Below are 22945 nucleotides of genomic sequence, written 5' to 3'. Positions count from 1 at the left end.
GCGGCGCGGCGCGCCTGCGCGCGGCGCGCCCCGCCCCCCGCGGGCGGAGCCCCGCCCCCCGCCGCGCCTGGGCGGGGCTCCCGGGGGCGCGGTGCCGGCGGTGGCCACCGGGCGCCCCGCCGGTGCCGCTGCCGCTGCCGCCGCCGCCGCCGCCTCCCGCCGCTCCCGCGCCGCCGCCGCTGCGGGCCGCGCCGCGCCGCGCGCAACAGGCGGGCGCCGGCGGCCGGGCGCGGCCGGGGACCGAGCGCCCGCCGCGCCGGGCATGTGCGGCGGGGCGGCGGGCGGCGCGCCCGGGCAAGGGCGTTTGAAGGAAACGTGAGGCGGCGGCGGCGGCGGCATGGCCGCGGAGCCGGGCCGGGAGGCGCGGCGGGCGCCGAGCCCCGAGCCGCGCGAGAAGCCGCAGGTGCTGGACGGGGAGGCGGCGGGGCCGCCCGCCGGGGCGGCGGCGGCGGAGGCGATCGTGGCGGAGGGCGAGGAGGCGGGCGCGGCGGCGGGCGCCTTCGTGCGGCGGCAGCTGGGGGCCCTGCTGCAGCCCGCCGTGAACAAGTTCTCGCTGCGCATGTTCGGCAGCCACAAGGCGGTGGAGATCGAGCAGCAGCGGGTCAAGTCGGCCGGTTTCTGGATCATCCACCCGTACAGCGACTTCAGGTGGGAGCGCCCGGAGCGCCGGTGGCCCCGCGGCCGCCGCCCCCGCGGCCCCGCCGGCCCCGCCGCGCCGGCGCTGTCCCAGGTGCTGAGCGCCGCGCCCGGCCCCGCCGCGGCAGCGCGGCCCCGCCGCCTCGCGGGGAGCGGCACCACCGGACCGCGCCGCCGCGGGCTCCGGGGGCTGCTCGGCGCCGGCCGCCGGCCCCGGCTCGGAGCCACAGGTGCCCCGGGGGGCGGCGCCGCGCTGAAGGTGACACGGGGCGAGCCGGCCGCCGGGCCGCCGCCGGGATTACGCTGCCGTTGCTCGCTGTGCTGCGCGGATGCCCAAGGTCGCGGAGACGGGGCGCCGGCGCTCGGCGTGACCCGGGGCAGAGGACGGGCCCGCCCCAAGGAGCTTGCGCCTGAGCCAGGAGCTCGTGGCGGGGGGCTCCAGGCCGCCCCCCCGCCTTTGCCGGGGCGGACACGGGGATGAAGGGGGCCTTGGCTCCTCCGATGCCTCCTCTCCGGCCGGTGTCTTCTTGCCCGCCGCGGCAAGCCCGATCAGGCCCCGGCCACAGAGGAGTCAACTGTGGTGAGCATCGTTGCTCCCCGCGGAGCTCCGGTGCCCTCTCCTCCTTCCCAGCCGGGAGGTGGGGACGCGGAGGAGCCTCACGTGGTGCTGTGACTTCTCCTCCCTCGCCTTCCCGGCCCTGCCACTGCAGAAGGGCCCGAGCCCCGCGCGGCCACGAGCCGACACCAGCCCCTGCCCGGGCCGAGAGCAGCCCCAGACCTTCCCCTCGCCCCAACCCCAGCGGCCCGGATCCTTGCGCACAGAGCACACGGTACCTGAAATGCCCACGTTTCTCTTCACATGCAAAGGCCTGTTTAGGTGCATGGGGCATTAACAGTTGCTCCTGGGTCACCCTTGGAGATGCAGGTTTAACCCGCAGCCGGGGATGGGCTGCATGCGGCTGGGACCGAGCAGGGCACGTGCTGGACCCTCTTCTCCAGGCACCACTGAGAGTCGTGCAACCAGGAGCCCACCAAGCCTTGGCCTCACGAGCAAGGGCCACGCGTCAGTGCGAGGAAGGAAACCACCCCAGCCACGTCCGCCTGTGGATGGGCACGCCGAATGGCGGGGCATAGTCAGACTTTAACCAGCTGCTGCCTGGTGTCTCTTGGCTTTGCTTTCGAAGCCTCTCAGCATGGCCACTCGCAGGGCAAGGGGACAGATGAGGTGGTCCTGTGGGCCCAGGGCATGCGGGACCGCTGGGGCTGGGCAACAGGCAGCCCGTGTCCCCTGCCCCGCACCAGCCCCCCCCCCCAACTGTGTCACACCCCTCACCGACACCAAGGCATGATCCTGATGGCGCCCGGCACCACCGGGTCCACCCAGGCCGCAGCTGCCACCGCCCCCATGGCCCCGAGCCCCTCTGCTGCCCCCAGGCTCTCAGCTTGCATAACCAGTGAAGCTTATCCTAAATCCCACTAAGCCAGCCCGGGTGGTGCTGGGGAGGCAGCTGCTGGCTGGGAGCGCTGGGGAAGCAAAGCCCAGGCCCTCCCCGAGTTTCCCACAGGGCAGAGGTCAAGTTTCTGGCAGAGAGGGCAGATGTGTGCAGGCATCGTTGTGCCAGAAGAAGGAGGCATGATGGCCAAGCTCCTAGTGCCGTCCCCTAGAGCTCCTGAAGCTCCAGCCCCCTCTTCCCATGTCCGCAGGGTGACGGTGCTCCTGCAGACCCCTGTCCCCTTCTCCCGATGTGCCTCGGGAGCCAGTGCAGAGTAGCTCCTCTTTGCACGCACATGCTGCTTGTCTCCCAGCCGAGCACAAGGGTCCTGGTCACGTCTGTGCGCACGTGTCCGGAGCGCACGTCTCCTGGCAGTGTGCTGGACTCTAACTTTGGTCTGGGGTTCGCTTTCTAACTGGCTGTTTCCTTTCTCTACTACCTTTCTCCCGGTCCTGCTCCATCCCCTGCTCCCTGCCCGGTCCCTCCCTGGCAGGTTTTACTGGGACATCATCATGCTGCTCCTCATGGTGGGGAATTTGATCATCCTGCCTGTGGGCATCACCTTCTTCAAGGATGAGAACACCCCTCCCTGGATCGTTTTTAACGTACTTTCGGACACTTTCTTCCTGGCTGACCTGGTGCTGAACTTCCGGACTGGTATCGTGGTGGAGGACAACACAGAAATCATCCTCGACCCTCACACCATCAAAATGAAGTACCTGAAGAGCTGGTTCCTGGTCGACTTCATCTCCTCCATCCCTGTTGACTACATCTTCCTCATTGTTGACCTGGAGACCCAGGTGGATTCAGATGTCTACAAAACGGCCCGGGCCTTGCGCATCGTCCGCTTCACCAAGATCCTCAGCCTGCTGCGCCTGCTGCGCCTCTCACGCCTCATCCGCTACATCCACCAGTGGGAGGAGGTGAGAAGCTCCAGAGAGGTCTAGGGACTCTAGGGATCTAAGGCCCCTGCTCAGGGTTGAGAGGGAGCCAGGCTCCCTGGCTGCGCAATATAGCTGGCTGGAGGGGGTATCTCAGAGGGCCATACTGGGCAGGGAGACTTTTTCAGCCCCTCTCCTCCCATGGCTGCTGTGCGAGGTGCGCTCTATAGCTCTGCTGCTGCCTCTTCCCCAGATCTTCCATATGACATATGACCTGGCCAGCGCTGTGGTGAGGATCTTCAACCTCATCGGCATGATGCTGCTGCTGTGCCACTGGGACGGCTGCCTCCAGTTCCTGGTGCCCATGCTGCAAGACTTCCCCAAGGACTGCTGGGTCTCCATGAGCCACATGGTGGTGAGTCCCGGGGGGCCCGGTAGCCCTTGTCCCCAGCAGGGACACCAGAAGGGACTTTTGGCCCTGCCTGCCTGTGGGTAGGACCAAGGGGCTTGGGCAGGGGCAATTATTGCCCTTGGGTGTCGTACGCGGCAGACATGTTTTGGCCCCCTGGGGGGTTCTGGGACACCTCAGCTTGGGGGGGTTGGGGGCGGGCTGGTCTAGCAGCTCCTTCCACTGGCCTCCACCAGCGCTGCTGTTCCCTCCCCTCCAGAATGACTCCTGGGGAAAGCAGTACTCGCACGCCCTGTTCAAGGCCATGAGCCACATGCTGTGCATTGGCTACGGCCAGCAGGCGCCCGAGGGAATGACCGACGTCTGGCTCACGATGCTCAGCATGATCGTGGGGGCCACCTGCTACGCCATGTTCATCGGCCACGCCACTGCCCTCATCCAGTCGCTGGACTCATCGCGGCGCCAGTATCAGGAGAAGGTCAGCGGGTGGTGCACAGAGCACCTGAGTAGCGGGAGGAGATGTGCTGGGGCGTTGGGCCCAGCTCCATGCAGGCTGCGCTGCCCCATGGGCTCCTGCCCCGTCTCTGCTGTGGGATTGGGGTGGCCAGGCTCCCGTTGGGTAGAGACGCCCCATTTGTGCTGTTGGGGGCCTGTCCTGGGCGAGGTGGCAAGGCCCCAGCTGTTGCCCCGGGACCCTCGGTGCCAGCGGCACCCGCTCCTCCCCGCCCCGGAGCCCAGCGGCACCGGCTCGTTCCAAACAGCCCTGTGTGGCTCCGTCCTGTCCCACAGTACAAGCAAGTGGAGCAGTACATGTCCTTCCACAAGCTGCCTGGGGATACGCGCCAGCGGATCCATGAGTACTATGAGCACCGCTACCAAGGCAAGATGTTCGACGAGGAGAACATCCTGGGGGAGCTCAGCGAGCCGCTCAAGGAGGTATGGGCAGGCACCCTGGCGCCAGCACTTGCTGAGGTTGGGCTGGGCAATGTCTCTGCTCACCTGCCCTTTGCCCTGCAGGAGATCATCAACTTCAACTGCCGCAACCTGGTGGCCAACATGCCCCTGTTCGCCAATGCAGACCCCAACTTTGTGACAGCCATGCTGACCAAGCTGCGCTTTGAGGTCTTCCAGCCTGGGGACTTCATCATCCGCGAGGGCACCGTGGGCAAAAAGATGTACTTCATCCAGCACGGGGTGGTCAGCATCCTCACCAAGGGCAACAAGGAGACAAAGCTGTCCGATGGCTCCTACTTCGGGGGTGAGGCTGGGCTGGGGGCCCGGAGAACAGAAGGGAGAGAGAGCTGCTGGGGGCAGGAGCAGTTGCAAGCCCAGGAATGTCTCTACGGCCCAGAGCGGCAGGAGAGGGCTGCACCTGGCGCAGGGCATGACCGTGGCCGTCCGGACCTCCTCCGGAGCTGTGCTCTGCCCTGTGCCCAGCAGCCGAGGGAGGCTGCCCCTCCTGGGCGGGCTGTTGGGAAGGGGCTGACGGCTCCACAGCCCTGATGCCCAAATCCGTCTCCCTGCAGAAATCTGCCTGCTGACGCGGGGCCGGCGGACAGCCAGCGTGCGGGCTGACACCTACTGCCGCCTCTACTCCCTGTCGGTGGACAATTTCAACGAGGTGCTGGAGGAATACCCCATGATGCGCAGGGCCTTCGAGACCGTGGCCATGGACCGGCTGGACCGCATAGGTGAGGAGCAGCCCTGGGCTGCCACCCCTCAGAGTTGCACTGCTCGTCCCTTCTTTGCCTGCTGGGGACAAGCAGGACCGGGGCCACAGCCCCCAGGCTGGAGCCCTGCAGCCGCGCGGCAGCAGCCGGGGCAGCCCCTGCCGTTTGGGCAGGACAAGGAGCTGAGATGCCCCTTTTCTGCCCTGGCTTCTCCCACCTCCCCTGAGCCCTGATCCCCCTCGAGGCCTTGCTTCCCTTCGGTAAACCTCTGGGTTTTTGCCGTCCCTTCCCCACCGTCACCCTGCCTGCCACAGCACCCGCGAGCCGGTGCCCCCCCGTCAGCAACGCTGTGGCCTCCCCCCCTGCAGGGAAGAAGAACTCCATCCTGCTACGCAAGCGAGCTGAGCACAGCGCCGGGCCCATGAACAACGAGATGATCCAGCAGATCGTGAAGCACGACCAGGATGTGGCCCACAACATCCAGGACCTGCAGCAGATGACGATGGGCCGGGAGCTGAGTGGCAAGCCGGTGATCTGGGAGCCGCTGGTGCACGCGCCCCTGCAGACGGCCGCCGCCACCACCAACGTGGCCATTGCCTTGACTCACCAACACAGCCTGCAGGCCCACATCTTCCTGCCGCCCTCCTCCATCTCCAGCCCGCTCTCGCCCGAGGCCACGCTGCTGCCCAAGCAGGTGCGCCGGTCCCAGCCCAGCCTGGGGGGCTCCCGGCCCTCCTCCGTCAGCTCCGCCTCGGGGCCACAGTCCCACCTGCAGACGCCTGCGGCCGGCTCACCTTCCTCCCCGATGCTTCAGTCCCAGGCGGCCCTGGAAAGCGGGGCCCAGCGAGCGCAGCCCCTGCCGCGCGCGGCACCCAAGGGGGAGCCGCTGCCGCCGCCAGCCAAGCAGCCCCTGGCGGGCTCCCAGCCCCAGCTCTCCAAGTCCCGCGGGGCTTCGGTTTCCACCTCGCTGCTGCAGCAGGCGGCGGGGGCTCCGTCGCCTGGCTCAGAGCCGGCGCTGCCCGCTGGGAGAACGCTCCACTACAGCCTGTCCCGGGCCACCGGCTCCCACATCTCTCTTCTGATGCAGCCACAGCAGCTGGTGAAGCACAGGAGCATCCAGGGCCTGCCGGTGGGGCGGCTCACCCAGGACGTCCGGCTCCTCTCGGCCTCCCAGCCCTCCCTGCCCAACAGGGTTTCCCAGCAAGCGGACGGGAGCTCCTTTCAGCAGGGCAGGAAATCGGCAGGGAACCTGGCCCGCCGCTCCACTCCCTCGGTAGCGGGACTCCTCGCCAAGCCGTGCCCGGGGGCCGCCGGCCCGCCAGCGCGCCCGCAGCAGATGCCTTCAGGATCCTCGGCTCAAGCAAGCCGCTCTGCGGCGGCCGCCCCGCCGTCGCCGGTGGCCGCTGCCCGGCAGCCGGCAGCTCCTTCCCGCAAGGGCTCCGTGGCCTTCAGCCCGGAGCTGGAGACGGGGAAGCCCAAGCTCCCGTCCAACATGTGAGCGGCCCCCGCGCGCAGGTGCGGGTGGGAGCTGGGGGAGGCCGGCGCGCCCTGGGAAGGCCCCGACCCCATCCGAGGGGAGAGGAGCGGCCGGGCACAGGGATGGCGGCGCCGGGGGCATGGCGGGATGGCGCCGGGCAGCCCACAGCCCGGATGGAGCTGGAGGGCCCTGAGCCAGGCACCTGCCGCCGCTCTCCGCGTCCCCACCACCTCCCGGGGCCCCGCAGCCGAGGCCGGAGCGCGGCACCAGGGCCGGCCCGAGCGCCCCGGCGTGATGAGTGCCAAGCGGCGGGGCCCGGCGCGACGCCCCGCGAAAACCCACTGCCAGCCCCCGGCGCTCGTGGCACGCAGCCGCGTCCCCGGGCAGCCACCCCGGTCCCCGAGGGCGCTCTGCTCCCCTCCCCGGACCGCCGATCATGGCGCTGCAGCGAGCCGGGGCGCTGCAAGGAGACCCCGAACCCCCCGGAGCCAGTAGTTCGCCGTGTGTGTGTGAGTCGTGGCTCTGCCAAGCAGCTGAGCTCTGCTTACAGTGTTGCTTTGGGCCCAAATGTGTCCCCAAGTCTGGTTAGAGTAGTGTCCCCTGGCCCGCCGCGCTGTGCAAGCTTCTCCACTCCTGGCGCCGGGCACCGGGGCTCGGCGGCGCGGGGCCCCCTCATGCCGTCCTCCTTGACGCGAGTTGTTCAGTTCTCCCCGCTGGTGTCTGGGGACGTCGGGGCCAGCCTGCGCCGCGGGGGCCCGGCCCAGCCCACAGGGCACGTCGGTCCGGCAAGAACCCCGCGAGCGCGGCCGCCGGAGGGAACAGCCTGCACTGCCTTTTTCTCATGGACTTGGACGTCCCCATCCCCGCCGGCCCCTGCCCTCCCTCCCGTCCCATCCCCATGGTCTGTGTCCCGGCAGCTCCTCCGGAAGGGGCTCGCGGCCAGAGTGTGTGGACGCCTCCGCGGCCGGCGCCAGCCCTGGGGTCCCAGCTCCGCGCAGCTCCGCGGCCAGTCACCAAAGACCATGATTCTCCACTCTTGCACTCACGGCAGTCGATGTACAGAGCTTGTAGTTTTCATATTGCAGAGAATTTAAAAGCGTTTTTTTATTTTTTGGTCGTTGTATATAATGGATTTAAATAATAAAGAGCGATTCGGAGCTGGTCTGGGGGCACCTGCTTCTGCACCCCGCCACCAGGACAGAGCAGGGCCGCAGCCTTGCCGCCCGACCGCCCCATCCTGTTAAAAGCACCAGCCAATTTCTGCCTTCCCGCGGCCCTGGGGGTGCCAGGGGCGCCCGGGGCTGCATCTCCCTCCCCAGCCTTGCCACCGGCGCACAGCAGCAACAGGTCCCCTCCCATCCTCCCCCCATGCCTTTGGACCCAGGGAGATTAATGTTTAATCTTCGGTCATTTTCCCCTTCCATTTCCCTTCGGTTTATTAACCTGGGGGGAGGGAGGGAAGCTTTGATACAGCCTGATTGCAGAACAGACTTTAGGCATTAAATAGATTAAATGAAGGTCATGCCATGCTGGGGCACTCGAGCTGCCGCAGCTGGGGGGGTTGCAGAGCTCTGACCCTGCTGTGGGGCCTGGACTCTGCGCACCGGCCTCCGGGGCTCTGCTCCGGGGCTCGGCACCGCACTCAGCCGGCTCTCCCCACTGCAGGAGCCCATGTCTGTGGGATGATCAGGGCCACCCCACTGCTGGCAGGAATTAGGCTCCATGACAAATGATGCGATCAGAGCTCATTAGCAGTTTCTCTCTAACTTGATTATTTCAGATTACACCACAGCCAGCCTGATCAGAGTGGGCACCCCCCAGCCCCAGCATCCTGCAGCTGCTGGGTGCTCGGAGGCTGCGGAGGGGAGAAGAGCATTTCTTTGGGAATGTAATTCCAGCCTGTATGCCCCGTGCCCGGCCAGAGATGCGATTTGCCCCCACTCCACAGGCTGAGTTGTTCGGGCCGAGCAGCAGGAACGCTGTGCCCGGAGCAGCTGGAGCAGCAGCAGGAAGGCTGTGCCGGAGCAGTGGGAACAGTGTGCCGGAGCAGCTGCAGGAAGGCCACGCCGGAGCAGTGGGAAGGCCGTGCCAGAGCCGGCCGTCAAATCGGGGGTTCACCCGTCCCCAGCACAGGAAAGCCACGTGGCCCGGAGCGTCCCGCTGGACAGCCCCATCTCGCAGCACTGGCTGGCGAGGGATTAGGAGGCAGAGATTGATTAAACCGGAGTTAGCAGCGATTGAGGGATTACGGTGGATCAGCTGGAGATTGCCAATCAGTGGCGCGGAGGAGAGGGGCAGGTTTGGGAGTGCAGCAGCGCTCAGCTCCTGGGCCCAGCCGCGTCCAGCGCGGGGCAAGCGAAGGCAGAGGGCGCAAAGCTCGGGACCGGAGCAGTTCGAGCACACAATGTTTATCGCTGCCGTAACGACCACCGAGACCGGGCTCGCAGCCTGCCCACGAGCTGCCCCGTGGCCCTGGGCACCCTCTAGGCACAGGAGGCCCCTGCGCTTCGCCCTCCCCAGCGCAGGGCTGGGCCGGGCCGGGCCGGGCCAGACTCTCCCCGGCTCTGCAGGCTGCGGACGGGCCGGGACACGTCTGCAGCTCCGCTCTGCTCCCTGCTTCGCCAGGGAACGCCGATGGCACCTGCAGCCTCTGGGGACCGATCCCCAGCCCCCGGCCTGGTGGAGAGGGACCCTGCGCACCACTGCTCCACTGCACCCGCACCTCACACACGCGCCCTGCGCCTGCCTTCCGCAGCCCATGCCCGCCCCGCAGCTGCCCCCCGCGCCGCGCCCCTAGAGCCCGCACGCGCACCTCGCCGCCCGGGCGCCGCCCAGCCCACGCACGCTCCCGCCGGGCGCTCACCCCGTTTCGCGCTCTCCACCTATCAGAAGGCCGAGTCTCCTCCGCCTCGCTCTCTTACTGGCCCAGCCCCCTTGGGCCCATCCTCATACGATGGAGCGGGCCAATGAGGGCGGGCGCCCGCGGCAGCCGGGTCCGCCCCCTCCCGCGCGGGGCACGCCGGGGCTCGTAGTCTGGCAGCGGCGCCGCTCGCGCGCTGGCCTCGCGGCTGCGAACTACGCCCCAGCATGCCCCGCGCCCAGCGCTCCCGCGGGGCGGCTCCAAAAGGCCTGTGGGGGGGGCGGGCCCGGCCGGCTGGCGAGGCGGGATCGGGACCGGCGGGGGGACCGGGAGCGGGAGCGGGATCGGGATCGGGACCGGCGGGGGGACCGGGACCGGGATCGGGATCGGGATCGGGATCTAGCCGCTCTCTCCCTCGCAGACGCAGCGATGAGCGGGGCCGGGGCGGCGGCGGACGACCGGGCCGCCTTCGTGGGCTTCTTCCCGCAGATCGTGCGCGACCTGACGGCGGAGCTGGGGCACCCGGAGGTGGGCGACGCCGTGGCGCGCCTCAAGGAGGTGAGCGGGGGCCGGGCCGGGGGCCGGGCCGGGCCGGGGCCGGGGCCGGGGCCTAGCGGCGCCTCTCCCCGCAGGTGCTGGAGTACAACGCGCCGGGCGGGAAGCACAACCGCGGGCTGACGGTGCTGGCGGCCTTCCGCGAGCTGGCGGGCCCCGAGCGGCGCGACGCCGAGAGCCTCCGCTGCGCCATGGCCGTGGGCTGGTGCGTGGAGCTGGTAAGAGCCGGGGGCTGGCAGGGCTGCGGGGGGGGCGGCCCCGTCGCCCTCCTGACCGAGCCCCCCGCAGCTCCAGGCCTTTTTCCTGGTGGCCGATGACATCATGGACTCGTCCCTCACTCGCCGGGGGCAGCTCTGCTGGTACAAGAAGGTGAGGGGGCGGGGGCGGCGCGGGGGAACGTGGGGGGTGCCACAGGGCTGGACTTGATGTGCCACCTGTTCCTGCCCTTGCGTTGCAGGAGGGGATTGGTTTGGATGCTGTCAATGATGCCTTCCTGCTGGAGTCATCCGTCTACAGGCTGCTGAAGAAGTACTGTGGGGAGTGCCCCTACTACCTGCACTTGCTGGAGCTTTTCTTGCAGGTGGGACAGGCCCCTGTAGCCCCCCTCCCACAGACTTGTCTTTGCCTGCCTGGATCTACTCCACTCCTGGTTGTTTGAGCATGTTTGAATCTCTAGTCTGCCCTTAAGTTCTTGGGCATCCTGCCAAAAATGCTCCCTTCCTTCAGACTTGGAGAGGAGCCTGAGATGAGGCTGGGGTGTGGGATTTCCAGTATGCTCTTGGGATTTTTCTGGGGACAGAAGTGTGAGGCTAAATCCATAAGTCTTTCCTCCCCAGACCAGCTACCAGACTGAGCTTGGGCAGGCCCTGGACCTCATCACTGCTCCCATTTCCCAGGTGGATTTGAATCGCTTCAGTGAGCAGAGGTAAGGGTACTGAAGGGGCTGGGGGTATAAGGCCAGTTTTGGCTAACATGGCTGTGGCTGCAGCCCCTTCCAGAAGAGGCTGTATAGAGGGGATAATTTGTCTGCTAGAATTCTGCTGTCATCTACCTGACTTTGGGGAAATAAGTCTCGCTCTCCCTGTCACCAGCTGGGAGCTGGTTTGGAGGAGAAGACTTCTTGCATTCTGATAGCCCTTATGTGTATAGCATCAATGGGAGGGGGAGGCCTGGGCTTTGTTACTAAGTGTGGTCCCTCTACCACAGGTATAAAGCAATTGTTAAGTACAAGACTGCATTCTACTCCTTCTACCTCCCAGTGGCTGCTGCTATGTACATGGTGAGTTTTATGAATGTAGGCTGCCTTGGAGGAGAAAGAGGTGGCCTAAATTATCAGTATGAGGCTGTCTAGGTGGGTAGATGGTTTCAGAGACTAGAGGAGGAGGGATGTAAAACAGATGCAGGAAGGCTTAATTCCCTTTTTACCTGTTTTAGACTGGTATTGACAGTGAGGAGGAACATGCCAATGCCAAAGCAATCTTGCTGGAGATGGGTGAATTCTTCCAGGTCCAGGTAGGAGGTATCTCCCTGTCCCTTGCTTGGTGCTGCAACAAGAATTTAACACTAAAGCTGTTCCATCTGCACATAGGATGATTACTTGGACTGCTTCGGGGATCCAGAGTTGACAGGGAAGGTTGGCACTGATATCCAGGATAACAAGTGCAGCTGGCTGGTGGTGGAGTGTCTGCGTCGGGTCACACCAGAGCAGAAGCAGATCCTGGAGGTAACACCACCAGGCTTACCAAAGATGGACTCCCTTCCTCAGTGTGGTGGAGAGGGGATACAGTACTGTGTCCTACTGTACATTTGAAAAGCCTTGTACTACCCAAAGTAGATGAACTGCGAGGGTGCTTGGGGTGGGAGAAAGATCAATTGATTTGGGTAGCATAAAGCAGCAGGGAGAAGAGATGATTCCTGCCATATTTAGCTGAACTAGCAGCTACTGCAGTAGCCATAAGCTGGCCTTCAACTTTTTTTGTTCTGGTCTTTCTCAGGAGAACTATGGTTGTAAGGAGCCAGAGAAGGTGGCTAAGGTGAAGGAGCTCTATGAGACTTTGGGCATGAGGGCTGTTTTTCAGGAATATGAAGAGAATAGCTATCAACATCTACAAGAACTGATCAAGAAGCATGCGAACCAGCTCCCCAAGGAGATCTTTCTTGGCCTGGCTCAGAAGATTTATAAGCGTCAGAAGTGATGGGGCTAGTGGGCTCTGTCATTCTAAGAAAAAAGGAACTGTCTTGTCCTTCATGAAGAAGGCCTTTTAGCAAACATGCACTGCTGTCTCTGCCCTCTGTGCATGGGCTCTCAGGGGCTGTGGTGAACCATGAACCATTCAGTCTCCTACCTTGGGGTGCAGGGCTGGGGCCAGGCCCGGGGGGGTGCAGCAGCCCTGCTGGGGCTGCCGGGGTCTGTGTGTCAATAAAGATAACTTATTGGCAGTGCTGCCTGTTGTGCGGGGGGGAGGGGCAGCTGGACGGCACCTGCACCGTGGCCGGGGGGGGTGGTGGTGGCGGCACAAGCCTTGTGGACGGCAGGGGGGGGGGCCGGGGCGCCGCCCAGGGGGCCGGGAGGGGGGGGGATGGCACCGGGCGGGGCGGTGCAGAGCTGGGCGGGGAGGGGGGGGAGGAGTATTGGCACTGGGCGGCCCTGGCCGTGCTGCCGGCGGTGGGGGGGCCGCACCAGCCAGGCCGGTTGAGAGCGGGGCGGGAGGCTGCGGGCGCCGGGGCGGGGCGGCGGCGGGGCCGTGGCTCCTCCCCTCCCGGCAGCCGCATTCGCCTCCCGGAGCCGCCGCAGCGCGCGGAGGTGAGCAGGGCCGGGGCGGCGGGCCGGGGCGGCGAGGGGCAGCGCCGGGGCGGCGGCACAAAGGGAAGGCGGGGCGGGGACCGAGTGCACATCTGCCTATGAGCAGACCCGCGGAGGAGATGGGGAGCACATCTGGCTGCGGGCAGACCCGCAGAGGAGATGGGGAGCACATCTGGCTGTGGGCAGACCCACGGAGGAGATGGGGAGCACATCTGGCTGCGGGCAGAGCCGCAGAGGAGATGGGGAGCACACCTGGCTGTGGGCAGACCCACGGAGGAGATGGGGAGCACATCTGGCTGTGGGCAGACCCACGGAGGAGATGGGGAGCACATCTGGCTGCGGGCAGCCACAGTTGGTCCCCACGGACACAGGCGGGGCTGCGTGGGGTGCAGGGAGAAGGGATGGCTGCATCCCTTCCGGGGCAGCACACCGCAGGGCTCCTCTGCTGGTGAATGAATCCCCCTCCTAGGTGCTCAGCAGAGGTGGATGAGCCTCTCGCTTGAGGCCTGGGGCCCAGCACCATACAAGGCCGTGAGAAATCCCCCGAATTGGTTCATGCTCACCTCCCCCTCCCGCTGCAGCGCTCACTTGGGGCGTGCTGGTGCCGGAGGCCAAAGCGGTGCGAGCCCGAACTGCCCTGCGCCGTGGTGCAGGGCTTCCAGTGAAGCAAAGACACATGCTGCAGCCTGGAGGTCTCTCCCCCCTGTGGCACTAGGGGAAGGGCTGAGCTCCACCGGCTGTGATGTCCTGGCTGTTTGCGTCCTCCAGGTCTGCAGCATATTTCTGAGCCCAGGCCAGGGTCGTGTCCCCTCATACAAGGTTCTGACCTGTCTGGCTAACTTTGCCCTGACCTGAAAGAGCTGCCAGTACTGTGGTGCCTCGGCCAGAGGCCAGGCGCCTCCTCGGCTGACGTTTCAAGGGCGTTTTCTCCTTGAGAGTCGGAGACACTCCCTGGCTGCTGAGACCTGGCAGAGAGACTTCAGTCCTGCTGCTGCAGGCTCCTGGGGCTGCCAGCGCCTCCGAGCGCGCTGAAATCATGCTCCGGAGAGCAGCCACCGGGTCCCCTGCCAGGAGCGGCCAGCTGGCACATCCTGCCCAGCCAGGAATTTGGGACCTTCTCTGCCAACCAGGCCCAACCTAAGTGTGTGTAAAGGGGTAAAGGGGGGGGGGGGGCATGCTCACCTGGATGTACTGCCATCTCTGGACGCACCGGGTACCTGCCCTCCTGGCTCTCCCACCTCTGAAGCCTTGTCCCTGTGCTGCTGCTCTTTCTGCAGCTTGCCCTCAGCTGCCCGCCGGCTGCTCGTCCTGTCAGGGCTGCTGAGTTGCACAGCATCAGCACCTTCAGCCTCTCCCCTTTGATTCCTCTCCAGGTTTGTGCTGTGTGGCGCTGGTCTCCCACCTCCTGATTGCACTTGATGTTTGCGGGGAGCTGGATGGTCTGACCAGAAGGGCTGTGGGGTTCTGCGCGGAGCTCGGGTGCTCCCGGCAAGCTAGCACCATGCTGGCCCCAAAGAAAGGCCTGCTCTGCAACCTGAACCACATCCACCTGCAGCACATCTCCCTGGGGCTGCACCTCTCCCGGCACCCGGAGCTGCAGGAGAGCTCCATCCCCACGGCTCGAGGAGACCAGACAGACTGCGGTGACTGTCAGGAGAACTGCGGGCAAGTTGATGCCAATTCCAACAATCCTTCCTTGGAGTGCCAGTGCTGTGAATCCCACATGCAGCCGCCTGTGAAGCTGGGGCTCCAGAACCAGACAGCTCAGGAGGATTTCCCCTGCCTGCACGCTGGGGAGGATGTGGCTTCCCCTTGTGATCCAGCTTCCACCTCCTCCTCTGTCAGTAGCTGCTCAGATTTCAGCCTGGATGACTCCCCAGTCTCTGTGTACTGCAAGGAGTTTGTGAGAGAAGAGCCCCAGTACCCTGAAAATCAGCCCAACATCATTCCCATAGAGGATGCCCAGGAAGACCCACTGCTGGCTGAGCAGGGAGACACGTGTGATGGGGGAGATGCCAGCCTCGACCCCCTGGTGCTCCCCAGACCAGACACCCCGGCCGAGGAGACCCCTGACAGCCTCTGCAGCAGCAGCTCACTTGACTCCCAGTACGACGAACCCTCTCCCAACATGGTGATGCCGAAGACCCTGCAGCCTTCCCCCAGCATCTGTGCTGACCTAGATCCCAACTGCAACACCCTCCCCACACCTTCACTGCCAGGACACTGGGATCACAATCGGAACGCCACTCCGGAGCGGAGGCCCAGGTCTGAGAGCGTGCCCCCTCCCGTGCCACCGAGGCCCAGGAGAGGGCTGCAGGCGCTGGCCAGGCATGAAGCGGAGCCGCCTGCCCTGCCAGAGAAGCCTGCTGAGCCGGAGCACGGCTCGGGAGAGCTCTGCAGGGATGAAGGCAAGAAGACCATCACCTCTTTCCATGAGCTTGCCCAGAAGCGGAAGAGAAATGCCACCGGGCCCGCTCTTGCCCAGACCAGGAGCGACCAGAGCGACTGGCTGATTGTATTCTCGCCCGACACGGAGCTGCCGCCCCCCAGTGAGCTCGTCCCCAGCACCATGGGCCAGGACCCACCCCAGCTCCAGCTCCAGCCTGAGCGGCAGGTGAGACCTCCCAGTTCCAGGCAGAGAGAGGTGACCACCTTCAAGGAGCTCCGGTACCGCAGTGCTTTCAGCAAGCACAAGGTCCAGCCAGCTGGAGAGCAGCGAGAGGCAGCCGCCCCCCGGGACCCGCCTGCCCCCCCGGAAGTGCCTGTGGGCAGCAGCCCTGGCAGCAGTGAGAGCCCCGGCTGGATGCGACCCGCACCTGCAGGGGAGCAGCTGCCGGCACCTGGGGAAAGCCACCAGCCAAAGAGAAGGAAATCTCGGCCAGGGCTACAGCCCATTGCAGAGGGACAGCTGGGTGACGTGGAGGAAGCGGGGCTGCCGCCGGAGAGCTGCTTCCCTGGGAAGAAGGGGCCAGGGCCTGTCTGCAATAAGGAGGCACTGGTTTGGAGGCCCGGGGGGCCGGGCGGGGACCCCTGGGTGCCAGGCAAGGCAGAGAAAGGAGACGGGACCTGCAAGGAGGGTAAGAGCCAGGGGGAAGGTGCTTCCCCTACTGCCAGAGGGCATCCCCTCTCCCAGGCCCTGCAGAGCTGGGCCGGGCCCAAGGGCATCGCCCTTTAGGGGATGTCAGTGGAGCGGAGCTGCCAGCTCTGGGGGTTTCTTGCTGCGCAGCATGTCCTGCCCCTGTCACTGACTCCCTCGCGCACCCGTCTGCTTGCTGCGCGCCTCGCTCTCGTTCCAGGCTCCGGATTATGGGCCTGGTTTGGGCTTGGGGTTAGTGCCTCAGGCCAGCGGAGGAGGAAGCATGCCAGGTGTGCGTGCAGCGGGAGGCTGTGGCTGCTTCTGGGGTTTGCAGGACCAGGCGGGCCTTAGGGGCTGAGTGCATGTTGTGTTTGTGCACTGACCTGGCCAGTTCTTTGCTAGGCCGGACAAATCGTCCCTTTGCATCTCAGTCACTCTGCACAGAACAGGTTTGCCCTGCTAGGGCAGAGCCATTGCTGCCTGCGCCTTGTGCCCATCGATCCCCCCGCCCCGTCCTCCCTGCTGCGCTTGGCTGCCCTGCGTGCAGGCGCCTGGCAGCCAGCCCGAGAGCCGAGCTGGCGGGGGGAAGGAGAGAGGGGCCGGGCCGGGCCCCGGCAGCCTCCACCCCGGCCCCGGGCGCAGCGATGCCGGCCCGGGGGGTGGGGGTGGGGTGTCCCGCACGGGGCGCCCCGGGCCTGCCCCGCGCTGTAACTGCCTCTCGCCCCGCCGCCGCAAACGTCCCGCTTCTTGGCGGGTGTTTTGCTTCCTCTATTTCCTGTTTTCTGCCGTTTTCGCCCCGCTCCCCCGGCCGCCGCCCCGGCCCCGAGAGCGACTCCCGCCCGCGCCGGCGGCCGCCCGCGCCCGGGGCGGGCCCGACGGCGGCGGGGCCCGGCCCGCCCCGCGCCGCCCTTCGCCCCGCCGCAGCCGCCGGCCCCATGGGCGAGCGCGCCCCGGCCGCGGCCCCCCGCGCCCCCGGCCGCGGCCCCGGTGAGTCCCAGCGGGGGCTCCGCGGCCGTCGGGGCTCGCCCCGGGCCCGAGCCCCGCTCCCCCCGCGGATCCTGCCCGCCCCCGGGCCCCGCTCCTCCCCTAGGCCCCGCTCCCCCCCCGCCCCGGGCCCCGCTCCTCCCCACCTCGGGCCCCGCTGCCTTCCGGGGCCCCGCTCTCCCCCCCGGATCCTGCTCCCCGCCCGCGCCCCGCTCCTCCGCTAGGCCCCGCTCCCTTCCCCGGGGCCCCGCTGTCCCCCCCCGGGCCCCGCTCCCCTCCCCGGTCGCGCTCCCGGGGGTGCCGGGGCCGCGCGTGGCGGCCGGCGCCGCCCCTCACCGCGCTGACGCCGCGCCGCTCCCCGCAGCCGGGCGCGCTCCGCCCGCCGCGGCCGCCCCGGGGCCGGACCCGCCTGGCCTGGCTGATGCGGACGGAGCCCAGCGCCCGCCGGCGGCGCGGAAGAGAGGCAAGTGGGGGCTCCGCGGCCCGGCCCGGCCCGGCCCGGCCCGCCCCGCCCGCGCGGGGGCGCTCCGGGGGGCCGAGCCGCGGCGCCCCCCTGCGGACGGTGTCGCGGAGCCGGGCGCGGCGCTGGACCGGGCCGCTGCAGCCCGCAGACGCCCGGGGTTTTCCCCGCAAACGTTCGCGGCCTGGCCTCGTTCCCATGGAAACCGCTGCTCTTACCTGCACTTTTATGCTTAAGCCCCGGAGAGCTGCCGAGGAGCCGGGGGTGCCAACGGAAACACCCCGGCTCCCCCGCAGCTGGAGCCCCGGGCAGTGCCCGGCCCCTCGGCTCCGTTCGGCCCCCGGGCTCTGCCAGCCCCCCGCCTGGCTCCTCCAGGCCGCGGCCTGCGGAGCAGCCGCTCGTTCCGGTGGGGGAGCCACAACACCCGGGCAGCTCCCACCAGCCCCACGCCACCGGTGCCGCGAGGCAAATGCCGCGGGCCAGCGGGCACGCCGTGGGGGCATGGTGCTCGGCAGGGCCGCCAGCATGCAGCCGCTCTTACGCCTTTCTCCCTGCTGTCCGACAGCCCTGCTGGTCGCAGTCAGCGCCTCCGTGGACAAGATTGTGGCTCACTTCAGCACTGCGCGGAACCTGGTGCAGAAGGTGAGGGCCTGGGCTGCGGGTCTCGCCGGGCAGAGGGTGGGCAGAGCCCGGACCTTGGGCAGAACCGAGCACTGGCTGCCCGGGCTGTGCGCTGGAGGGCTCCGGGAGCTTGTCCTGCTCTCCAGAGCACATCATGCCCTGATAAGCCCAGCCTCCGGCGCTGGCACAGCCAGGTGGAGCTAGCTGTGAGTGGAGGGCTCTGCCATCCCTTCCCACGGGCGCTGGGTTAGGTGCTGCCTTTCCACTCCCTCTCTCTCTCTCCTTGTGCTGAAACGCTGCTGCCTCAGGCTCAGCTGGGAGACAGCTGGCTCAGCCCCGACGTGGGCTACCTGCTGCTGCACACCCTTTGCCCAGCACTCTATGCCTTGGTGGAGGACGGGCTGAAGCCCTTCCAGAAGGATGTTATCACAGGCCAGAGGAAGAATTCGCCCTGGAGCGTTGTTGAAGCCTCAGTGAAGCCAGGTAAGTGTGGGGGAGTGTGCTACCGGAGGGGTTAGGGCCAACACATAGCAAGGTGTCTGGAGTCCTTTTGTAGCCTGGACTCTGGCAGAACCCCACCTGGTCCCTTTGCCAGACACCTGGGGAGGATTTGAGCCCCAGTACTGATTATCATATATTACGTATTCTGCAGGCTCCAGCACCCGCTCTCTGCACGCCCTGTGCTGGCATGTGTCCAGGCTGGCTCCCCTCAACAGCACCAGGCAGCGGTTTCATGCCTTTGTTCTTGGCCTTCTGAAGTAAGTGTTGACCCAGGTTGTCCTTACTGGGGTGACAGGAGGGAATTGAGTCCTGCAAGCTCTAACTTGGATTCCTTTTGCCTTGTTTAGCATTAAGCAGCTGGAGCTGTGGATCTCCCACCTGCAGAAGAGCCCAGGTAAGGACACCCCTACACTGCTAGTCCTCTCCTTGTGCATAGCCAGGGTGATATTTTCCATACCCACTCCACACACCATGCTTGGCCGGGATTTCCACAGTGGATAGGAGCATCCTTTTGCATGGCTGTACTACTGGATGAGGGCACAGAGTTAGGCGGGCAACTTGTAGCATCTCTTGATACAACCCTCAGGAGAAGCTCTTGTCAGGCCTGCTACGACTGACCAGCTGGTCTTGGGTGGGTTCAGTAGGCAAGGGGAGGCATTTGTCAGCTCTCCAGGGCTCTCCATATCTTGTAGGTGTGATCTCCATGCTCTACTTTCCCACGGCCTTCTTTGCCCTGAGCCAGGGCCCCCTGCCCCAACTCGCTGATGAACTGCTGCTGCTTATCCAGCCCCTCTCAGTGCTGACTTTCCACCTGGACCTGCTGTTTGAACACCACCACCTCTCCGTGGATGTGAGGCCCTTGCCCCGTCGGCCGGAGTCGCCCCCTTGTCCTGCCCATCGCCCCTCTCGGAGGATCAGTCTCCTCCCCGCTCAGGCCCAGGGGGTTGTGAAGCCCCATCTGGAAGGCCTAAGCGGTACTGAAGCGGCAAGCCTGGAGTGTGAGATTCTCCCTGGTCATCTGGGGAGGGCAGACTTGAGAGGTGCAGAGGGAAGTACAAGATCTCAGGCCCAAGCAGCTGTGCCTGGACCATTCCCCAGCCCCCAGGTGGGGGCTGCCTTGCAGCACACACTCCAGCATGTGCTGCGGTGGGGTGACCAGCTCAGTCGCACCTTTCTGGGAGCTGACACCCCCGTTGAGAACGTCAGGCAGGAGACAGGCCCTCAGGACACAGGGGGAGGCCTCAGCAGCTGGTGGGACCAGCTGAGCCAGGCCTCCAGGATCTATGTTGCTCCTAGTAAGGAAGGGTTCCCCTTCATCCGGTGGACAAAGCTGCGGACGGCTGCAGGAGATGCCAGCCCTGTCCAGACAGCACGACCCGAAGCATCTGCAAATGAGCCTAGAGGCACAGAGCTGCAGCTCCTTCAGACCAAAGCTGTCACTGAATGCCCCAGTGCAGATCCCATCAGCAGTGCTGACAACTCTAGGGCCTCTTCCCCTGAAGATCTCTTCCTGCCTGCTGGAGCCAGGGCATCCACCAAGCCAGCTGCTCCCGCTACTGGAGAGAAGCTGCTGTTGGCCTCACCAGAGCCTTGTGCTGATGGAAACCAGGCAGCCCCTTCTAACCCAGCAGCCGGCAGTCCTCCTGGCCCTGAGAAGGGCAGCTGGCTGGGCCGACTCTTCGGAGCCACCCGCCCGTCTGCCAGAGGCTTCCCTCTCAGTCTTGACACCACCGCAACTAGATCCAGGTAAGATCCAGCTTGGGGGAGCAGGGACTGGAGGAAATCACGTGAAGGGAACCTGCCCTTCACCTGAAGGGTTTCTCTGCAAGGCAGTGTACAAAGAGCACCTGGGAGGGCTCAGAGGCCTCTTGGCGTGTGCTGTGCTGTCTGTAACACAAGCTGTGCTCCTGGCCCCTTGAGCTATGCTGTGGGCTTGGCACATGGTCTGGGTGCTGCTGAGGTTGGCCATCATGTTGCATCAGTGACTTAGAAGAGCAGGAGCTCATGGTGCACGCTCTGTGATACATCTCTGGAGTCACACGTGTCCCTTCCCAGCTCCCCAGTCGCCAGAGGAAATCGTTCGGAGGAGAATGGTTGGTGACCAGTGCTCGGCCCTGCACGTGGCACATGTGTACATGTACCATGGCACCACTCCAAGTTACAAAGAGAAGCAAAGTATGAGGGGATTTCAGTACTTTCATAGAAACCATGGCCTTTTCTTTTGGAGGCCTAGTCTTGGCACAAAGCCCATCTCACACACACAGAGGCACAGTCTCAGCAGCTTGGTGTTCGTGGTCTTTTCCCCATCGTATTCTATAGCTGGGTGGGAAAAGGCTGCCTGGACTAGCTTGTGGCTTCCTTTGCTTTATCGCAGGAGACCCTCTAGTTGGCTGTCCCCAAGCATGACTGTTCTTGCTGCAGCGATGAAGGGGGGAGCTCCTGAGAAGACCTGTGCTCAAGAACAGCCAGCGAGGAGAATGGCTGACCCGCCTCAGACCCACAGGTGATGGAGGGCACTGCTGTGTTTGGGGGTGGAAAGCTGGTGGTAGATTTCTGAGTGGGAAAAGCAGGGGTTGTTGCCAGGCATAGCCTGGACATCCTACACCCTTTTTTTGGTGAAGGGCTTCCACCGCTCCTTGTTGCTAACTTGGACCTTGACTGTCCCTGCTGCGACTGCCCCCACTTCTGCTGAGTTGCTGGTGGTTCTGTGTTTGCCTAAATGTGATCATTTGTTTTGCTCGGAAATTTTACCTGAGGAATTTTGAGTGTTTCCTGTTTTTGTGGAGTTATTGGGTTCATAGCAGCAAGAAATCTGTAGAGGTCCTTTCGTGCTTGCGCAGTGTCTGTCCAGTATATGGCAGTCCTGCAGCATGTCTACTGGTCTCCTTCCCTCCTGCAGCCCTTGTTAGCCCTGGCCCAGCCATCCCGCCGCCTCCGCTGCGCGTGGCTCGCAGCTCTGCTGCTGCTCCAGGGCTGGGGGACGTGGGGCATCGCTGTGGTGCTGATGGCTGTTATGGTGCAGGGCGGTTCGGGCACTGTGTGACCACGCAGGCGCCGGTGCTGGCCACCTGAGCTTCCAAAAGGGGGACATCCTGCAGCTGGTCTCCACCGTGGACGAGGACTGGATCTGCTGTTGCCGTGGGAGCAGCACTGGCCTGGTTCCTGTCGGCTACACCTCCCTGGTCCTGTGACAAGGCCGGCGCTGCTGGAAGCGCTCGCGGTCCTGCAGGGGATGCCTGCTCCAGTGCCATCCTCCGCTGCTTGTGAGCATGAAGCTACCTGCATCCCGTGAGCTGCCGCTGTGTGTTTTCCCACAGCCGTGCTGGTGGTTTCCTCTGGGCCCCGTGTGGGATGTGCGCTCGCTCTCGTTTGCTCAGCTGCTGCCTGTGACAGTGCGGAAGGTGGGAAGGAGCCTGCCCCTGTGCGTTGTTCAGTCTTGTGTGCTCTGTGTGCCATTACGGCCTGTCACTGCTGCCTGCTCCATGGCCCTATCTCACCCCAGGGCGGGTGTCATGGCCCAGGCCAGCCCCTGCTGCCCATGCACAGTCCCAGCACTCTGTAAATAGCCGTCACTGAAGGAACAAGCTTATTCTTGGGGGAAGAGCTGGAAATAAAGGTTGTGACTCACGTGTCATCATGTGTGACTGGATCATTTTGGGTGGTGGGCTGGAAATGGCCATGTCCCATCCTGCATGGACGGCTCAGGCTGGTGCAGGGTGGGTGAGCAGCTGATCCTGCATGAAGCTGGAGTTTGCCCTGGGGACAGCTCTGTGTGCCCCCGTGTGCAGAGACCAGGCTGGTGCCCATCTCGCCCCATCCCGACTCCTCACATGCACAGGCCGCCTGCCAGGTCCTTCAGCGCTGCGCCCCCCGAGGCTGGGCTGAGCTTGCTGGATGACCCCAGCTGGGCACAGGCACCCTGATAAGGCCATGTCTTCTCTGCTGGCACCTTTTCTTTTTTTGGGGGGGAGGGCGGGGGGAGGTGGCTGCTGCTGGCAGATTTATTCTGCTTTAGTGCTGCAGGTGCTGCCATGGTCTGCGCACACCCTTGGGTGTCCCCGCCCAGGCCATGCCAGCTGGAGAGCCCTGCAGTGCCTTGCTGCAGCGACAGGGCTGCTTCTGCTGTGGGGACAGCTGCATATGTGTGTGTGTGTGTGTGGGGGGGGGACGACATTGTGCACCCATCCTGCCGGCTGCATGTGTGCATGGCCTCACTGCCATTTGCACGGCTGGGCATGGCAGGGTGCTGGCCCACAGCCAGCTCACCTGCAGACCTGCGTGCTGCAGGGAAAGTGGCTTCATGGCACTAAAATGCCTCTTCTTTGGCTTCACCATCAACCCATTTGCATGGGGGCAGAGGCTAGGTTTTAATCCCCCTGCAGCTGAGTCCAGCTGCATTGCTGCACTCTGCACTAAGGCCCTGCCCTTCCTGTGCCAGCTGTGAACACAGCTGCAAGGGGGGAGAAATCCAGCATGCAAACATAAAATTGTAAATTAGCCACAAAGGCCAGTGAAGCAT

At 65.3% G+C, this 22945-nt stretch overlaps 3 protein-coding genes and 1 long non-coding RNA gene across 7 annotated transcripts; 3 read left to right on the top strand and 1 right to left on the bottom strand.

Moving 5' to 3' along the window:
- Window positions 1-273: 273 nt before the first annotated feature.
- On the top strand, window positions 274-7728 carry HCN3 (hyperpolarization activated cyclic nucleotide gated potassium channel 3). Its single transcript, XM_064499127.1, has 8 exons — window positions 274-648; window positions 2623-3052; window positions 3264-3425; window positions 3679-3897; window positions 4209-4355; window positions 4437-4677; window positions 4946-5110; window positions 5458-7728. Exons 1-8 carry the CDS (start codon window positions 338-340, stop codon window positions 6585-6587), a joined length of 2805 nt encoding a protein of 934 aa, XP_064355197.1. The 5' UTR covers window positions 274-337; the 3' UTR covers window positions 6588-7728.
- On the bottom strand, window positions 7651-9985 carry LOC135323927 (uncharacterized). The gene is made up of 2 exons (XR_010385415.1): window positions 9850-9985; window positions 7651-9695 (listed from the first exon to the last, which is right to left on the bottom strand). It is a non-coding gene; the product is annotated as an uncharacterized LOC135323927 (long non-coding RNA).
- FDPS (farnesyl diphosphate synthase) lies at window positions 9677-12420 on the top strand. Of its 2 annotated transcripts, XM_064499130.1 has the most exons (10): window positions 9677-9695; window positions 9850-9984; window positions 10059-10199; window positions 10270-10350; window positions 10439-10561; window positions 10818-10906; window positions 11188-11260; window positions 11416-11493; window positions 11570-11704; window positions 11976-12420. In XM_064499130.1, exons 2-10 carry the CDS (start codon window positions 9856-9858, stop codon window positions 12174-12176), a joined length of 1050 nt encoding a protein of 349 aa, XP_064355200.1. In that variant the 5' UTR covers window positions 9677-9695; window positions 9850-9855; the 3' UTR covers window positions 12177-12420. The 2 variants fall into 2 exon arrangements, with proteins under 2 accessions (XP_064355200.1, XP_025970920.2); XM_026115135.2 differs by lacking the exon at window positions 9677-9695 and having other exon boundaries at window positions 9702-9984.
- Window positions 12421-12695: 275 nt separating this feature from the next.
- On the top strand, window positions 12696-22060 carry RUSC1 (RUN and SH3 domain containing 1). Of its 3 annotated transcripts, none has more exons than XM_064499125.1 (10): window positions 12696-12784; window positions 14158-15861; window positions 17209-17307; window positions 17870-17946; window positions 18234-18408; window positions 18578-18683; window positions 18774-18820; window positions 19119-20172; window positions 20801-20929; window positions 21449-22060. In XM_064499125.1, the coding sequence occupies exons 2-10, from the start codon at window positions 14286-14288 to the stop codon at window positions 21615-21617; spliced, it is 3432 nt and encodes a 1143-aa protein (XP_064355195.1). In that variant the 5' UTR covers window positions 12696-12784; window positions 14158-14285; the 3' UTR covers window positions 21618-22060. The 3 variants fall into 3 exon arrangements, with proteins under 3 accessions (XP_064355195.1, XP_064355196.1, XP_025970907.2); XM_064499126.1 differs by having other exon boundaries at window positions 21326-21454; XM_026115122.2 differs by lacking the exon at window positions 17209-17307.
- Window positions 22061-22945: the final 885 nt, after the last annotated feature.

The sequence above is a fragment of the Dromaius novaehollandiae genome, chromosome 29 (assembly GCF_036370855.1).
Source record: "Dromaius novaehollandiae isolate bDroNov1 chromosome 29, bDroNov1.hap1, whole genome shotgun sequence".
NCBI lineage: Eukaryota > Metazoa > Chordata > Aves > Casuariiformes > Dromaiidae > Dromaius > Dromaius novaehollandiae.
This window is presented reverse-complemented; position numbering and strand designations above follow the sequence as displayed.